This window comes from Schistocerca cancellata, chromosome 8 (genome assembly GCF_023864275.1).
Source record: "Schistocerca cancellata isolate TAMUIC-IGC-003103 chromosome 8, iqSchCanc2.1, whole genome shotgun sequence".
Taxonomy (NCBI): Eukaryota; Metazoa; Arthropoda; class Insecta; order Orthoptera; family Acrididae; genus Schistocerca; species Schistocerca cancellata.
This window is the reverse complement of record NC_064633.1, coordinates 119,087,486-119,106,626: the sequence shown is the minus strand read 5'-3', so window position 1 is coordinate 119,106,626 and position 19,141 is coordinate 119,087,486. Positions and strand designations below refer to the sequence as shown.

Genomic DNA, 19,141 nt, shown 5'->3' with positions numbered 1-19,141 from the left:
AAACTGTAGGTCGGACAATAATAAAACAGTCTAGATCTCCATGTTCGTTCAATTTTTTACATTTAATTTTTAGTGTAATGGTACATATCCACGCTTGATATCCTTACACACACACACACAGTACTTTATAGTACTAGGACTGAAGCCATGTTCAGCAAGTCGAAATCGATGATCAAAAAATGAACATGGTTTTTACTTCGTTATACCAACGGTGGTCACGGCTTTTGCAAGACACTTTATTTTCACTTATTTAAAAGGTAGTAAAATGATAGCGGTGGTGAGGAGTAAACTAATTGATAGATTAGTATACGTATTTGTAGCCTGCCTAAGTGGCCGTGCGGTTCTAGGCGCTACTGTCGCAGGTTCGAATCCTGCCTCGGGCATGGATGTGTGTGATGTCCTTAGGTTAGTTCGGTTTAATTAGTTCTAAGTTCTAGGCGACTGATGACCTCAGAAGTTAAGTCGCATAGTGCTCAGAGCCATTTTTTATACGTATTTGTACATGCGCAGGGGGACTCTACCCTGTCCATTATCGACAGCCAGTTTCAAAGACAAAATTTATGTTAGAGTCTTTGGATTTTCTCTAGATCATTCTTCGTATAAAGCGAAATGCAGTGCTGTAGTGGTTAAGAAGAGCAACTGCTATGCGGAACCAGCTTGTCTTCATGCTACCGTCGACAATCCTAATTTAGTTCTGCATGGTTTTCCTGGATCACTCGGTACTCGTTGAGGTCCCTGGCTCTCTTGAAGGATATGACGTCAGAGTCGTCCATTATTCTGTAAAGCAGCTAGTGCTCCGTCTCTAATTGCTCTGATGTGGGCGGCTCGTAAATTCAAACTCGCCTCCTCGCTGTGTAGACGGCAGAGCAGAACGCATTATCAGCTGGTAAGCGACCCTGTGAGTGCAGGATTATTGGATGCAGCAAAGTGGATTATCTGCGCCTTGAAGTGGCGGGCGCACAGTGGAGCTGCTGGCACACTTGGGGCGGGTGCGCTGCTGAGTGCCGGAGACACAGCAGCGGCTGCGGGGAGGTCCTTTTTGAGGCAGACGTTCGCGCTCTCGCTACCGCCTGTGGTTTCTGCTGAGACTGTATCATTCGGTGCTGCCATCTAATTCTTCAAAAATGGTTCAAATGGCTCTGAGCACTATGGGACTCAACTGCTGTGGTCATAAGTCCCCTAGAACTTAGAACTACTTAAACCTAACTAACCTAAGGACGTCACACACATCCATGCCCGAGGCAGGGTTCGAACCTGCGACCGTAGCGGTCGCGCGGTGCCAGACTGAAGCGCCTAGAACCGCTCGGCCACATCGGCCGGTTAATTCTTCGATTTTGACGTCTTATTGCCACTAGAAGTTCATCCTGAGTTGCTGAAGATTTGAGAGGAGTTTGCTGCTTCATTTTTTGGCAGTTAAGAAGGCGTCTAGTGAGTTCAACTACTCTTGAAGATGATGGGCTTAGTGGTTGTGTCTGCAACGAAACGACATTAAGAAACGTTGGGCACTCTGCTTTGGGCAATTAGGGTTAAACTTGTATGAAATAGAATGAGGTTTTCACTCTGCAACGGAGTGTGCGCTGATATGAAACTTCCTGGCAGATTAAAACTGCGTGCCGGACCGAGATTCAAACTCGAGACCGTTGCCTGCGCGGGCAAGTGCTCTACCAACTTTCTTTCTTTTTTTAAACCCATTATGTTCGTTTTCGTTTGTTGCTTCTGCTCGGGGCGGATGTCACAAGACATACGTTTCAGTTCGTCGATGAGCCATTAACTCAGTTTTCTTATCATAGAGGGCCGGCGAATCTCATTTTGTTCGTTGGATCTGCTCGGGGCGGACGTCGTAAGACATCCGTTTAAGTTCGTTGTTCATCGATTGACTCAGTTTCTTTACTATAGAGGGCAGCTAACCCTCTGACCGAACACGCTGAGCTACCGTGCCGGCTCACGGCTTCATGTCAGCGCACACTCCGCTGCAGAGTGAATATTTCATTCTGGAAGTATCCTCTAGGCTGTGGCTAAGCCATGTCTCCGAAATATCCTTTCTTTCAGGGGCGCTAGTTCTACAAGGTTCTCAGGAGAGCTTCTGTAAAGTTTGGAAGGTAGGAGACGTGGTACTGGCAGAAGTAAAGCTGTGAGGACGGGGCGTGAGTCGTGCTTGGGTAGCTCAGTTGGACGCCTGCACGATAGCTCAGCGTGTTCGGTCAGAGGGATAGCTGCCCTCTGTAATAAAAAAAGACTGAGTTAATGGACCAACATCTAACTGAAACGGGCGTCTTTCGACGTCCGCCTAGGGCAGATATAACGAACGAAAACGAACAAAATTAGATTACAAAAAAGCGGTCAAAAAAAAAAGAAAGAAAAGAAGAAAAGTTGGTAGAGCGCTCGCCCGCGAAAGGCAAAGGTCCCGACTTCGAGTCTCGGTCCGGCACACAGTTTTAATCTGCCAGGAAGTTTTGTGTGAAATAGATTTGGGTTTTAAAATTCAGCGCTATTCAAAACACTATATTTCTTTTTTTTATTTCTTTAGCCAAAAATGTTTGGATAACTTTGTATTATCTTGAGTGCGATTCATTATATTTTTTAAAGTACATTAATTTTAAAGATGGAATGGTACAGGTAAGCTTGCTTCTATGCGTTTGTCACGGTTACCGAATATTGTGCATCCCTTACTTGTTTTATTGGGTATCGTAATTATATACACTGTTTGAGGTCTTACATTATTCCCGATGCGTGCAGCGACATAAGTATTCAACTGTTTTAGTGTGCCGAAGAGTTAAGTGAAGGAAACGGTGGCCTACCACGACATGCAAGCAAGGAATTAGCAACGAAACGAGTGGTTATGTGCTGGAGGCATTGCACCAAAAATGAAGGCCAGTTTTGTTTTATTCACCCTGTACAACATGCCCCACGAGTATATTTCATGTCCTGAGGAGGTTATTACACATTGCTTCTCTGATGCAAGAGCAAGTTTTCATATTGATTTCTGTGTACGGGTGAAACAATAACTGAGAAATGCTACGTAATTTTTTGGGGTCCGGATGGAAATCTATCTCAGAAGAGGGATTTTAAAACATAAACATTATTTCATCAGTAAAACGCCTCTGAGTACAAAAAGTATTTCGCAATGGAAAACTGATGGTTTAGAAGTAGGAATTGATGGGACAATAAAAGAAAATGGCTCTGAGCACTATGGGACTTAAACTGCTGAGGTCATCAGTCCCCTAGAGCTTAGAACTACCTAAACCTAACTAACCTAAGGACATCACACACATCCATGCCCGAGGCAGGATTCGAACCTGCGACAGTAGCGGTCACGCGGTTCCAGACTGTAACGCCTAGAACCACTAGGCCACTCCGGCCGGCGATGGGACATTCACTCTGTTCCCTAAATTAGGGATGGATTTTAAAACGTAAACATTATTTCGTCAGTAAAACGCCTCTGAGTACAAAAAGTATTTCGCAATGGAAAAACTGGTGGTTCAGAAGTAGGAATTGATGGGACATTCACTCTGTTCCCTAAATTAAGGTCCTCTGTTCTCTATCTGTTCTCACATTTTAACAAATTTGTCATTGGTAAGCGATTTCGCTCCAACAAGAGGCTGTGGAAACTATAACAGATACTACTCACAGAAGATACGTTGGACGAGGTAAATTTAGTTAAAAAGAGATTACGTCTAAAATAAGTATTTTTCATGTTTTTAACCGTTTGCTTTCAAACTGAGAATTTTTTTCTGACTACAAACTGGTTTTTTGTAATCCGAGTGTTGATATATTGCCGCTCTGTCCTTTCTATGGAATCAGCGAGTTAAAAGTCTGACAGAATGGCAGAAAGAAACTATCTTGGTTCGACGTTCACTTCACCACACCGTGAATCTAATTGCCCGATATCTTGGTGAGACTGTCCACCGTTTCTACAGGGAATGGTGTACCACTGTCATCCACGCAACACTGCGTATGAACAGTGGTCGTGAAAGGCGCTATCTGACAGAGACTAGTTATGAAAGAGACGTCCTGTCAATGAGTATAGGTTTTAAACCCTTGCAGAAAATGCTTGTTAGTAAACGCAGATCCATCTCAATAAATTTCAGAGCGAACATTGCGAAGGGAACTGCTTGTAACGGACATCTGGTGTCGCGTTTCTCGCGAGAGCCCTTGCGCGCAATAGTACGTACACTGAGGTGGCAGTGGTCATGGGACAGCGGTATGCGTATGTACATACATACACAATATATAAAACGGCATGCATGACGAAAAAATCGTTTGTACTCATAAAAACGCTTTCGACGCGATTATGTTCGCACGGCGGGAATTAACAGACTTTGAAAGCAGAATGGTAGTTGGAGATAGACGCATGGGACATTCCGTTTCGGGAATCGTTAGGGAATGCAATATTCCGAGTTCCACAGTGTCAAGAGCGTGCCGAGAATACCAGATTTCCGGCATTACCTCTCCTTACGGACGACGCAGTGGCCTTCAGTAAACGACGGAGAGCAGTGGCATGTGCGTAGAGTTGTCAGTGCTAACAAACAAGCAATACTGTGTGAAATAACCGCGTAATCAACTTGAGACGTACGTCGAACGCACCCGTTAGAATAGAGCTGCGAAATATGGCGTTAATGGGCTACTGCAGCAGACGACCGACTCGAGTGCCTTTGCTAACGACACGACATCGACTGCAGCGCCTCGCCTGTGGTTCGTGACCGTATTGGTTGGACGTAAGCGACTGGAAAACCGTGACCTGGTCAGATGAGTCCCAATTTCAGATGGTAAGAGCTGATGGTAGTGTCCGAACGTGGCGCAGACCCGGAGAAGTCATGGACCCATGTTGTCAACAAGACATCGTGCAAGCTGGCATAATTATGTGGGCTGTGCTGGACTGGGTCGTCTGGTCTAACTGTGGAAATGGTTATGTTCGGATACTTGAAAACTATTCACCGGCATTCATGGACGTTATATTCCCAAACAACGATGGAATTTTTATGAATGACAATGCGCCATGTCACAGGGCCACAGTTGTTCGCGTTTGGTTTGAAGAACATTCTGGACAATTCGAGTGAATGATTTGTCCACCCACACCGCCTGACCTGAATCTCATGAACATTTATGGGACATAATCGAGAGGCTAGTTCGTTCACAAAACCTTGCACCGGTAACATTTTCGAAATTATGGATGGCTGTAGAGGCATCACGGTTCAGTATTTCTGTAGGGGGCTTCCATCGATTTTTTGTGTCCATGCCAAGTCAAGATACAGTACTACGCCGAGCCACAGGAGGGCCAATACAATATTAGGAAGTATCCCATGACTTTAGTTACCTCAGTGTAAAGAAAAAGGTCTTGACACATAAAATGGGGAGTACCTGACTGAATAACTGTGATCCGACGACCGTCGATTTCCTCTCTTCAAGTACACCGACAGCCCAATGAGGCAATTAACCCGCAGTGTATGAATGGTGAGGTTCTGGTTGGAGGTGGGACCTTGATATTTTTTGAGTGATTTTAGTACTGGGACCATTTATTCAGGGTACAGTGATGGCGAATCAGCATGTTAGCATGTTTATTTTAACATTCTCTGCGACCTAATTTTGTCTCTGTTGATCGTGTTGTGACTGGACGAACCCCTTTCGTTTCCCCTAACTGTGGGCTCTTTTATTGCCCTGGGAGAGAGAGAAATATTGAGACGTAGATATAGTTCGCAAAAAATCACATTAACAACTGCACCACAAGAAGGGGGTGTGGGGAGGAGAGGAGGTGAAATACGTGGACCCACGGGATTCGATGTCGGGTGAACTCCTGTACTTGACCTGTAGTGATGAAAACAAGCGAGGTGTTGCAATGATAATACGCTGGACTGGCATTCGGGAGGACGCCAGTTCAAATTCGCTTCGAGGAAGCCTGATTTAGGTTCCCCTTGGTTTTCCTAGATCGCGTAAGGCAACTGCCAGGATGGTTCCTCTGAAAAGAACACTTCCAATAGCTTTCTCCATCTTACCTATTCCGAGCTTGTGCTAACGACATTCTCGTCAACAGGACTTTAAACCTTAAACTTTCTTTCTTTTCTTTGTATAAAATCAAGGCTGTAATTTCATTTCTTATACGTTTTCATACTTGGCTATGTCACGAGTACATTCAGCATGTGCAGAACCGTAATATTTTTTTAGAGATGCAGGATATAGATAATAGTAATGTAAATATTAATCGCTCAGTCGGAGATAAAAGTAGCCACTTAGTAAAACTGGGCTAGCGGGAGCTATTTAGCATACCCCGTCAGTCCATAAACTTTGGAGACTGGATTAAAAAAAATAGAGGAACGTTAAAAGGGTTATTTTAGTGGTCTTAATGCTTCAAACATTCTACATAGTCTTCCCAGTTCAACTTGAGTACAATGCACAGAAAGCTTAAAAAACAATTCGAAACTGTCGGGAAAGACCTTATCTTGATTGTTGTTGTCTGTTTGAACGACACATTTTCTTGAATGTCGGTTATGTCGTCAAGCGTTGACTATTGAAGTAAATTTTTGCACTTACGTGGAGGGTACTTATTGATAACACCAGGTCTCAATACGCGTGATATTTTCTTTCCGCGAAAAATCTGTGCGTTTTTTGCAATTCAATCAAGCCGTGGCCCAAGTGTCAGGCATTGTTTTTTTCCCGGGAGTCAAGGTGTGCCGGACGAACTTTACACACATTTTTCTCTTTTTCAAAACGTGTTTTGACCAATTAATTTATAGATGTTGCTTCATTGCGATTTGTAATACGAGGACGTTGCACACTACGGTCGCGCGTCCTCTACTTCACACTACCTGCTCGCAAGTGACTGCTCGAATGTACATCTGTTGTTTACAGTTATTTGTTCAAACTGTCAGCGCACTTACTGCACTGGCGTCTCTTATCACCAGAAATAAAATCAGTCTCGGAACATTCTGGACCGACAGGATAATGAAAAAACAGAAAGAAAGAAATCTTTTCACGCCAATTATATACATATTTTTTAAAATCATCTAACAAGGAACGCAAGTTAGCCCAACTTAATTCCAATAGAAGTAATTCCTAGCAGCTGCTTCTCTCTATTAGTTGATATCTTGACTCAACTCTGGTCAGAACAGGTGGCGGAAAATATATTTAATTTTGTCCAGGGATGATATTGCGGATGTTAAATACGTGAAAGGAAATCTGTTTTCGTGGTTCTGAGCACTATGGGACTTAACATCTGAGGTCATCAGTCCCCTAGAACTTAGAACTACTTAAACCTAACTAACCCAAGGACATTACACACATCCATGCCCTAGGCAGGATTCGAACCTGCGACGGTAGCAGTCGCGTGGTTCCGGACTGAAGGAGGGCACCGCTCGGCCATCTGTTTTCGTCTACGCCGAGTAAAGTTAGTGACTTTCTGGACACAGACAGTGAAACCATGAGACTTTCGAAATCCTGTTGAGGTCCAGAGAACACGTAGTAACGAAGGAAAAAGTGTGTCTACAGTTATAACCATATGAAAAGCACTGTACTTGGCATTCTGAAGAATGAGCTTGACGTGAATCTACCTTTACAGGACTAATCTCTACATTTGGGACAGTGCGACCATACGACAATTCGAATACTCCTAACAGTAGACAGAAGTAGAATTGTTTGTGAGGATGAGTGCTGTATACTCCTGTGTATATGATTGTTGTTATACAGTGATGTGTGCGTTGATGAAAGCACAAGAATTGTTTAGTAAAATCGGCTGATCTTTTACTGAGCTGTAAGTGCTACAAATGCATTTGCACGAATGGCCAAAGTTTCCATCGCCCACGGTGAATGTGAAATTGAGGTACGAGTCAATTTGCTACTACTCTGGCGGCACTATTAGTTTGGTCGACTAACCTTTTTGATAGATGAATTAAGTTACAAGCGTTTCGGAGCTTTTGATGAGCTTGATGAACTGGAAGCGACACTTTAAAGCACTTACGTTCATTACAGCTTGACATTGTACCTGTACATTGGACAGCATTAACATGCTTCCAGCATGCTGATAAATTGCCTTTGATCCTGAGAGCCGGTAGGTATTAACACACTGACATTTGTACTTTACAACGAACGTTCGTTCTAGTTCGCATAATATAATCTTCGCTTCTGGAAGATTTAATTAGCGCCATCCCTGCTACATGCCGGTCCGTACTTGTCGCCTCTTACGTCTCTTGGTATAGCGTCTGGTTTAACTGGTGCGACAAACTATGCATTTATTTTATTTCACCAGCCATAAGAACCAACCAAGCTCATTAGTCATTCAACACCTGCTCTCTACATTGGGAGCAACTCAACGAAGACGCACCAGTCCGCTCCCGATAGTGACGTGCACTTGTGCCCTTCCAGCTGACTTACTATAATAACTACAAACAAATGTGATTCCAAATTCTAAAGTTAATATAATGCCAAGATCAAAACGAGATTAACATTTTCTCTGCATTCTCCCACTTCCAGTCGCATTCATATATCCCATACGACGTTACACCGCTAAGATAAGACTAGCTGAGATTATTTCTTCGGCACCATAAGAAGTCATCACCATAATTTGTCTTTAAATAGAATACCATTCACATTTAATATCCCAATGATAAACCTATCTCCAAAAAAGCGCAAGTGTTGACGATGGCTGACAAAAACAGGTATTTCTTAACTTTATTTGTTGAAATAACATTAAGATTTAAATGCGCAGCGTAACTTGTACAGGATCAGATTATAATACAATCAGATGTGCCAGAGAAGAATTAAGTGTAGGTTCATAAACTCTCAGGTTCTGTGTCTCGCCCGCAACAACACAGAACTCTAAACCATCAAATCAGACTGCTGATAAAATTGGTAAACAAGTTTCTTGTGGTGACAATTTTCGCAGCAGCTGCACGTAATTACAGTAGTTCACCAGAAAATCACCATTTGCGTGTTGCACATTAATATTTATACGTATTCCGTATGCATCCAGGCGCGTTTATCCCTTTTAACATCTTCAGTTGTGTCTTGGAATATTACATAACTTTTTTTGTTGCCACATATTGGTTTTAGATTTGCAAGAGCAATTTTTAGATCCGTAACCAATAAAAGATAACGAAAAAATTCATGTAGCATTCCAGGACACCTAGACGTCTTGTTAAAAAGATGAAACACGTCTGGCTGCATAAATAAAATATAGATTAATGTGCAGGATACAAAAGCTGTTTTTTCTTGTAAACTACTGTAATTTAAAATTAGGAAAATATAATAATCATGTTCATTCTCTAAAGCTCCGACATGTCGTCATCGCAATTTTGTATTCTGAAACTTGAAAGAAGAACTCTCTTTCTTAAGTACATTTTAATTTCACATTAACAACAATCTACCTTTTTTGTAATAAAACGTAGCCTAGACAGCAATGAGAGCAGTTCCACGTAAGTTAGCAGAAATGAATCGTACTGTTATGAACTGCTTTAATAATAACTTAATTTTCAATTACTGTTTTCTTTTGAATGCGTCCCCACAACCTCGTTTCTTCTCTTTCCCGAATCAGCCCTTACCAGACGGGTAACACCGGCATCAATATATTGTCAGAGTGACTTGAAAAAACACGGTAATTTTTTTCTTATTGCTTGCAATTAATGAAAGATCTGCACAAGTCAAGCCCTAGCCTACAAAGCAAGGAGATGATTGAGGCAGAATCCGATTATTAGCGTGATATATAAGTTAATCTGCCGGCCGGGGTGGCCGAGCGGTTCTAGGCGCTACAGTCTGGAACCGCGCGACAGCTACGGTCTCAGGTTCGAATCCTGCCTCCGGCATGGATTTGTGTGATGTCCTTAGGTTTAAGTAGTTCTAAGTTCTAGGGGACGGATGACCTTAGAAGTTAAGTCCCATAGTGCTCAGAGCCATTTGAACCATTTTTTTTTTTTTAGTTAGTCTGTGTAATATATTTACACGATTTCCTGAAAACATTTAGGTGAATGCCAGGTTGGTCGAACTCTGAAACCGAATATGCGAACAGTTGCAGAAAAAAAAACACTCTTTCACGCTATAGACGATAAGGAAGCAAATAGCATACGCGGTATTTCTCCCCTTACTGTAGGGTGAGTCTTTGGTATCTGTCTTTGGTATCTAGTATACAATTTGGAAAGCAGGTTCGCTGTTGGAAGAGTGGGGAAGTATTAAATTCCAACAAATGATAGCCGAGTACCACAGCTGAGGTCATGCTTTGAAAATCAGAGTATGTGTCAATGATAATAGTCAAAACTGGCAGCTTTTCGTAGAGTGCCATGTATCATGATTAAAATCACCATGTAACATTCAAGAAACTCCAGGTTTAAGTTGATGAACGTCTTGACTGAAAAATGGATTTTTACGGTAGAAACGGCCATGTTTCAACGTCAGATAGAAACGCCATCATTATTTTTCAGTTTACGAGAGCAATGATTTTGTCTGGACAAGAGTAAGACATCGTACCATTTTGTTATGTCAATCTATTGAGGCATTTGTGAATTCGATACAGTACGACTGCTAAGCAAAATATGTCCATATGTAGTATCATCACAAACATGTGGTTCCTCAAAGAATATTTTACTAAAAAGTATCAGATGTAACCTACGGCACTAAATAAATAGTTTTAAAGTTATGTTATTTACTGTAAGTAAACATTAATACAGCTTAAGTCCGCCTGTTTAGCTGAGTGGTAACGTACTTGGGTACCAAGCAGCGGGTCTGGGTTCGATTCCCAGCCGGGTTGAACTATTCTCCACCCTTGGCTTCAATACCGCACGGTCATTTCTTTTCATTTCAATACCGCTTAAGTCGCCGGATCATAATATCCGGGATTAAATTAGAACTGCACAATAAAATAAACGAAGTAGAAGGAAATGACACGTGAAGTTCCAGAAGATCAGCGTCTATTACTTAATAATAACGTGTGCAAGTCCAGAGTCTTCAACAGGACACGGCCATGCTACCTCAGATATTCAGCTTTTCATCTACAGTCGAGCACAGCTGACACGGTCAGAAGTCCTCCTGTGGCAGTACAGCATGACAAGACGACGAATTCGACGAAGTCCAGTCTAACGGAGTAATAACACAAACAGAATCCAACTTGTTTGAGGCAGCTGCCTGAAAAGAAAGGATTTTCGCCCCCTCTTTGGGCGGTTCATGGCTGTTGCAAGGCTATTTTCTTAGTTCCCCAGTAGCCGAGTAGCGTGGCAGACATTCACACCACTGCTTGTGGCGGGACTGTAAACATACGAAGTCTGCAGTCTCGACATGTTTTCTGCCTTCGATGAAAAAGTTGCAAGAGAGCCCACAATGTTATATAGAGCTGCAAGTGTTGTACAGAAACGAAAGTAACGTCGAATGTCCATCAAGGAAGCGTAATAGGAAGTACAATGTTCTCCGAGTTCATGAACGGATTGGTTCAGTAGTACTATAAGATTATGCGCTGATGACGCTATGTTAGCAGGAAGCTATCGTCATTGGACAATCGTAAATCAATGTGCCTGTTGTGGGGCGTCGATGGCCAAACACGGGACTCCAGATGCCCGAGCTGAATCCAGGACCCACCGCGCCATATTTCATCAGGAGGCCAAGCAAGTTCAATAGTTTCAAGGGGCAGTGCAGAGTGATACAGCAGTATTCGGTAGCATTGCTTTGTTCACATAATTTACAGTACTTCGATGGGTGCAGTATAGTGTCAGCGTGCTGCCTGCAGCACAGTTCTGTGAGTCCAGCCGGCTCAGCAACTCCTGGTATGCCGACGCCGCTGCTCTGTCATCAAGGCCGCTCAGCTGGGAGTCGGCCGTGCTCTGCTCGATCCCCGACTGCCGAGGTGTCGCTTCTTGCGCCGCGTAGCTGCCCGCGATTCCAGAGCATGTTACAGTCCCTGGTGCCCGCCGTCCTCCACCCCGTTCGGCCTGCTGTGTCTGACCATGGGACGATGGTGGATTGGTGGATGTACTGGTCACCTGTGGCCCTCGGGCCGCCACTGCTCCCAGGACAGGCCTAGGCACGAACCCTCCTGGATGCAATGCTGCAACTTGCCGGTAGTGGTGCTTGCCGGATGGCAACAACCGCCGCCGTCTCTGGCGCCACTGCAGCGCTGCCACGCGCTCCAGAGTGTACGCCTCTCCGGCCCCCAGTACGCCAGGCGGGAAGCGAACGTGGCCCGTCCTGGACCTGCTGCAGATTGATGTCACTGCCCTCCTTCAGGCAGACCGTGCACTCTCCAAGTATCTGGCTGCCGTTTCGTCCCGTGCTGGTGTTGTGTCCCCGGAGCCAGAATACAGTCCAAACAAGTACATACACTCCTGGAAATGGAAAAAAGAACACATTGACACCGGTGTGTCAGACCCACCATACTTGCTCCGGACACTGCGAGAGGGCTGTACAAGCAATGATCACACGCACGGCACAGCGGACACACCAGGAACCGCGGTGTTGGCCGTCGAATGGCGCTAGCTGCGCAGCATTTGTGCACCGCCGTATGTGCAGTTGACGGACTTTGAGCGAGGGCGTATAGTGGGCATGCGGGAGGCCGGGTGGACGTACCGCCGAATTGCTCAACACGTGGGGCGTGAGGTCTCCACAGTACATCGATGTTGTCGCCAGTGGTCGGCGGAAGGTGCACATGACCGCAGCGACGCACGGATGCACGCCAAGACCGTAGGATCCTACGCAGTGCCGTAGGGGACCGCACCGCCACTTCCCAGCAAATTAGGGACACTGTTGCTCCTGGGGTATCGGCGAGGACCATTCGCAACCGTCTCCATGAAGCTGGGCTACGGTTCCGCACACCGTTAGGCCGTCTTCCGCTCACGCCCCAACATCGTGCAGCCCGCCTCCAGTGGTGTCGCGACAGGCGTGAATGGAGGGACGAATGGAGACGTGTCGTCTTCAGCGATGAGAGTCGCTTCTGCCTTGGTGCCAATGATGGTCGTATGCGTGTTTGGCGCCGTGCAGGTGAGCGCCACAATCAGGACTGCATACGACCGAGGCACACAGGGCCAACACCCGGCATGATGGTGTGGGGAGCGATCTCCTACACTGGCCGTACACCACTGGTGATCGTCGAGGGGTCACTGAATAGTGCACGGTACATCCAAACCGTCATCGAACCCATCGTTTTACCATTCCTAGACCGGCAAGGGAACTTGCTGTTCCAACAGGACAATGCACGTCCGCATGTATCCCGTGCCACCCAACGTGCTCTAGAAGGTGTAAGTCAACTACCCTGGCCAGCAAGATCTCCGGATCTGTCCCCCATTGAGCATGTTTGGGACTGGATGAAGTGTCGTCTCACGCGGTCTGCACGTCCAGCACGAACGCTGGTCCAACTGAGGCGCCAGGTGGAAATGGCATGGCAAGCCGTTCCACAGGACTACATCCAGCATGTCTACGATCGTCTCCATGGGAGAATAGCAGCCTGCATTGCTGCGAAAGGTGGATATACACTGTACTAGTGCCGACATTGTGCATGCTCTGTTGCCTGTGTCTATGTGCCTGTGGTTCTGTCAGTGTGATCATGTGATGTATCTGACCCCAGGAATGTGTCAATAAAGTTTCCCCTTCCTGGGACGATGAATTCACGGTGTTCTTATTTCAATTTCCAGGAGTGTAGAAACAAAGTAAAGGTTTACACGGAATATTTACAACATCGCTGCCAGACTGGCCCCTATACGTGTAGACCAGCACAGGTACAACCCGACTCTCGACCGACCTGGCACATCTCTCAAGCTAAAAGTGCCTGACTATTTATACTGCTTTTCCCGTCGCTTTGGACGTAGTGTCAGAGAAAGACAGAAACTATGGCAGGGGCAAATTCCCATATGTCAGCCACTTACACATCGCCACTCCCGGCTCTGGCCTACTGCCTCGCCTCATACATCGCAATAACTTAAAGCAGCGCTGCAGTTCCCAGCCTCGCTGTTGCTTCACTTCAAACAAATCGTATCTGCAATACGCCGCTGCAGCTCCACGTCATGTTTACTCTGCCTGGCCTACTGGCTGCTGACACCACACACTGCCAGCGGCCCCAGATTTCATCGCCCAACAGCGCCTTTTCTGAATTTTTTAACAGAATTCTCCTTTCCTACGACTACGACTAATACTAGCACAGCACGCCGAAACACTTGGGATGACGAATGGCAGCTCTCTTTGAAAGTGTTTAAATGTACCATAGTGACTACAACAAAGGGAAAGAGCCCAGTAGCATCTGATTACAAGATTAGCAGTGAACATCTTCATTACGTCACATCGCTTAAGGATTTAGAGGTTATACTGCTAAGCAGTATGAAGTGTGAGTACCGCACAAAAAGAGTAATAGGGAAAGTGAGTAGGAGACTTAGATTTGCTGCAAGGGCTCTGATTCCCAGGCTGCAGACAGTCCCCAAGCACACACGGCAGCTTCATCAGTACAGCACTGGACATCACGTTGCTGCCCAGCTGTTCGACTGACAAAGGCTTGTCTGTGGATGGGTTTAAATACAGCTGCTCAACACTGACTACATAGAAGAATGGCGTTTCTGTGTCACAGCGGGTCGTCATGTGGCAGTTGGTCAAACCAGAGTGGCTTCCCAAACGTTGGCCCCAGGGCATTGACACGCGGAAGTCTGATGATATGGGAGCCGCGGCTTCTGCTAGGATGCCGAGTGCCAAGGCTGGCGACTAGCGACAGTCGTTATCCATCTCTTGATGCACTGTTCTCGGCTCCTAGCTTTGCTACTGTCCTTCCAGTTACTTTACGTAGGTCGAGCCACACCTGACACTGCGCTATGACTTCCAGCCACGCATGTGCCGCAGAAAGCCAGGCGAACTCGTGGACGCAGACCCAGCGTGGACCACGCAGAACACTGGCTGCCCTTGCAGCACAACGGATGTGCGCCTGATCTGCTTGGTGATAACTCGGCTGTGGTGGATTAGAGAGAGGGAGAATAAGCTTGCTGAAAGTTACCGAAGATGACCGACACTCCTTCATCTAATTAAACAGCAGCCTGCGTGGCATTAATAGCGTAACTCACACGGACAAGCACAGTCCGCGAAGTTGCAGTGTGCGCAGGTCCGATGCTCTTCCTCTACGACTTGCTCTCCATTGTGACGTTGCTGACGACCATGTTTCCTAATCCGCGTGGAAGGGGTCATGTGACTGTAGACTCACAATCCACGCACGCTCATCCGCATGAATGCAAGTGACAACAAACCGCAATAGCTAGTAATGGGGAACGTCTGCACTCACACAGCTTCCTCATGTGTATTCTTCGTCTTGCTGCTGTTGCTGCCTTCTTTAAACGAGACGGATGGCACCATCCCTGTCTTTCTCTCCATGATGGCATAGCTACTAACTGGGTTACCAACATCATCATTACTCCTATGGCATTGGGATAATTGCGCGGACCACTTCAGGCCTTTTGTGTTGTTAAAGGAGAGAGGGATATCGTATCATCACCCAGCAGCGGAGAAGACAGAGATGTTTGATGTATCATTGGATCAGCGTAAGACGTACTACTGGTAGTAAGAGCCCAAGAGAGCGAGTTGCGGAGTCCATCACAGGCAGTAACGTCTCTGGGCAAATTCACTGGCGTCAAGCAGCCTGTAAAATCCATCACATTGTACACCAAAGAGATAATGACACAAAATGGAGCTGTTCAGAATGCTGTCTGCTTGCATTTTGAGCTCGATTTCTTTTTAGGTGGTTCTTGGCGTGCTGTAATGTATTTCTGGCTCGCAACTTCTGTGAAGTCGATCAAATCCATCTGTGGACAGATACGAAATCTGAGTGGAACCTTTATGTTCTGCAGCTCATCCATTGAAGATTAGCGTTTGTGGACTCATCTGGAGCATCACCTTGCGGTACTCACAATCTGTTGATTTTGGACATGAATACGAGCACCAGTCTGCTGAATTTTCGTTTTGCGCACGTAACGGACAGTGCTTGTTTGTGCAGTATGGTATGCATAAAAGATAACACAAGACTGCATGTTGCCTGTTCAAATGTTACTATGTTTGTGAATACCTAAGGGACCAAACTGCTGAGGTCATCGGTCCCTAGGCATACGCACTACTTAAACTAACTTATGCTAAGAACAGGACACACAACCATGCTCTAGGGAGGACTCGAAACTCCAGCGGGAGGGACCGCGCAATCGGTGACATAGCGCCTAAAACCGCACGGCCACTCCGCGCCATGTTGCCTGTGGTATGTTAACCTACCTAGATACAGAACGCATTCGGCTGTTGCCCTGTCCACCACCTACTCCAGATCTCTTACGAGATTTGCACACCACCACTAACCAACGTCTCAGATTTATGGACTGTGACTTCGACGACGGAAGAACGTCGTATCCATATCTGTCATACAAACGAAGATCCACTTGATATGCAGCCGGGCTAGAGTCATTGTTGCTGGCAGAGGTAGCAGCTCTGTGTGTTAAATTGCTCTCCTCAAAATAACCTACAAACTTAATAATATGGTTTCCTACTTTACTACACTTAATATTCACAATATGTAAAATTTCATTGTTTGCTGTCGTTCGGAGTATTGCAAGTTAATGGCTAGCAGTGCATGTAAATACAGAATTGTTTTTTTTTTTAAACAGTTTTCTACAAAAAAAGAGAACCTGCATCTTTGCTTTATTTTAAATCGATTTACTTGATATTTACAGGGTGTTTCAAAAATGACCGGTATATTTGAAATGGCAATACAAACTAAACGAGCAGCGATAGAAATACAACGTTTGTTGCAATATGCTTGGGACAACAGTACATTTTCAGGCGGACAAACTTTCGAAATTACAGTAGTTTCAATTTTCAACAACAGATGGCGCTGCAAGTGATGTAAAAGATATAGAAGACAACGCAGTCTGTGGGTGCGCCATTCTGTACGTCGTCTTTCTGCTGTAAGCGTGGCTGTTCACAACGTGCAAGTGTGCTGTAGACAACATGGTTTATTCCTTAGAACAGAGGATTTTTCTGGTGTTGGAATTCCACCGCCTAGAACACAGTGTTGTTGCAACAAGACGAAGTTTTCAACGGAGGTTCAATGTAACCAAAGGACCGAAAAGCGATACAATAAAGGATCTGTTTGAAAAATTTCAACGGACTGGGAACGTGACAGATGAACGTGCCGGAAAGGTAGGGCGACTGCGTACGGCAACCACAGAGGGCAACGCGCAGCTAGTGCAGCAGGTGATCCGACAGCGGCCTCGGGTTTCCGTTCGCCGTGTTGCAGCTGCGGTCCAAATGACGCCAACGTCCACGTATCGTCTCATACGCCAGAGTTTACACCTCTATCCATACAAAATTCGAACGCGGCAACCCCTCAGCGCCGCTACCATTGCTGCACGAGAGACATTCGCTAACGATATAGTGCACAGGATTGATGACGGCGATATGCATGTGGGCAGCATTTGGTTTACTGACGAAGCTTATTTTTACCTGGACGGCTTCGTCAATAAACAGAGCTGGCGCATATGGGGAACCGAAAAGCCCCATGTTGCAGTCCCATCGTCCCTGCATCCTCAAAAAGTACTGGTCTGCGCCGCCATGTCTTCCAAAGGAATCATTGGCCCATTTTTCAGATCCGAAACGATTACTGCATCACGCTATCTGGACATTCTTCGTGAATTTGTGGCGGTACAAACTGCCTTAGACGACACTGCGAACACCTCGTGGTTTATGCAAGATGGTGCCCGGCCACATCGCACGGCCGACGTCTTTAATTTCCTGAATGAATGTTTCGATGATCGTGTGATTGCTTTGGGCTATCCGAAACATACAGGAAGCGGCGTGGATTGGCCTCCCTATTCGCCAGACATGAACCCCTGTGACTTCTTTCTGTGGGGACACTTGAAAGACCAGGTGTACCGCCAGAATCCAGAAACAATTGAACAGCTGAAGCAGTACATCTCATCTGCATGTGAAGCCATTCCGCCAGACACGTTGTCAAAGGTTTCGGGTAATTTCATTCAGAGACTACGCCATATTATTGCTACGCATGGTGGATATGTGGAAAATATCTTACTATAGAGTTTCCCAGACCGCAGCGCCATCTGTTGTTGAAAATTGTAACTACTGTAATTTCGAAAGTTTGTCTGCCTGAAAATGTACTGTTGTCCCAAGCATATTGCAACAAACGGTGTATTTCTATCGCTGCTCGTTTAGTTTTTATTGCCGTTTCAAATATACCGGTCGTTTTTGAAACACCCTGTACCTGGTTGTTGGAAGACTCTGCTAGACAAAGAAAGCTGTAAACTGACTGGGCATATGAAAAACATTCAATTTCTGACAGATCTATAATTCTCTACCATAGGAAGAGAACGTAATACGAAAATCTACGTCCGAGAGCCAGCTTTTTCAGGCAGTTGATTTCGCTCGTTGCAGGCGAACCTGACTCACCTGTCGCGGCGTGACTACGTGCCCGGCGTGGGCACGGGCGTGGCCAAGTGCCCGTACGACCCGGCGGACAACTCGACGGCGGTGTGGGTGGAGCGCGGCAACCCGGGCGGCCTGCCGGGCCTCTACAGCGGCACCAACGCCGAGTTCACCAAGGCCGACACCGTCATCTTCCGCACAGACCTGCACAACCTCACCACCGGCCGCCGCGAGTTCTCCTTCAAGAGGACTCTCAAGTACGACTCCAAGTGGCTCGACAGTGAGTACCACCCATTTTCAACACGCACTTTTTCTCAGTCGTTCTCATGTGTGGCTGTGCACAATTTCCTTCTCATCTTCCTACGTTTCCTCTGCTTCATCACTATCATTGGCGCATATGAATATGTGATGTGTCCACCCTTCGCCTTCGTGATGGTTCGGATTCTTATGAGAACAGTTTCAATCAGTTGTCTCAATGTCCATAGAGGATTCTCAACAGTCAAAACCAGAGAACGTAGTGATGGGCTCTGGAGCCTGGAGCGAAGTCGATATTCTAACTGATCACTCGGGTGTTCCATTGTCATCAGGTTGGCACTACTGGACAGGCCAGTCCATTTCAGGGAAGTCAATGTTCACAAACCATGGTTCAATATTTTCCTTGGATTAGCAAGACCTGTCATAGAATCCATTCGTGACAAATTAAACTCAGCGAGATTGCTGGTGGAGACATGCACATCCGTCGTATCTCACTGTAGGGACATGAAATACACTGACCTGCGTATTCCAGATGATG

The 19,141-nt window shown here is 45.8% G+C and overlaps 1 protein-coding gene across 3 annotated transcripts in view; it reads left to right on the top strand.

Annotated features, from left to right (window-relative positions):
- Positions 1-19,141, top strand: part of LOC126094458 (semaphorin-2A-like) — an 816,626-nt gene that overhangs the window by 632,620 nt on the left and 164,865 nt on the right. For all 3 annotated transcript variants that reach the window (XM_049908840.1, XM_049908839.1, XM_049908838.1), the window contains one exon: positions 18,358-18,628. In XM_049908840.1, coding sequence (XP_049764797.1) covers positions 18,358-18,628 — 271 coding nt within the window. The remainder of the gene's footprint in view (positions 1-18,357; positions 18,629-19,141) is intronic.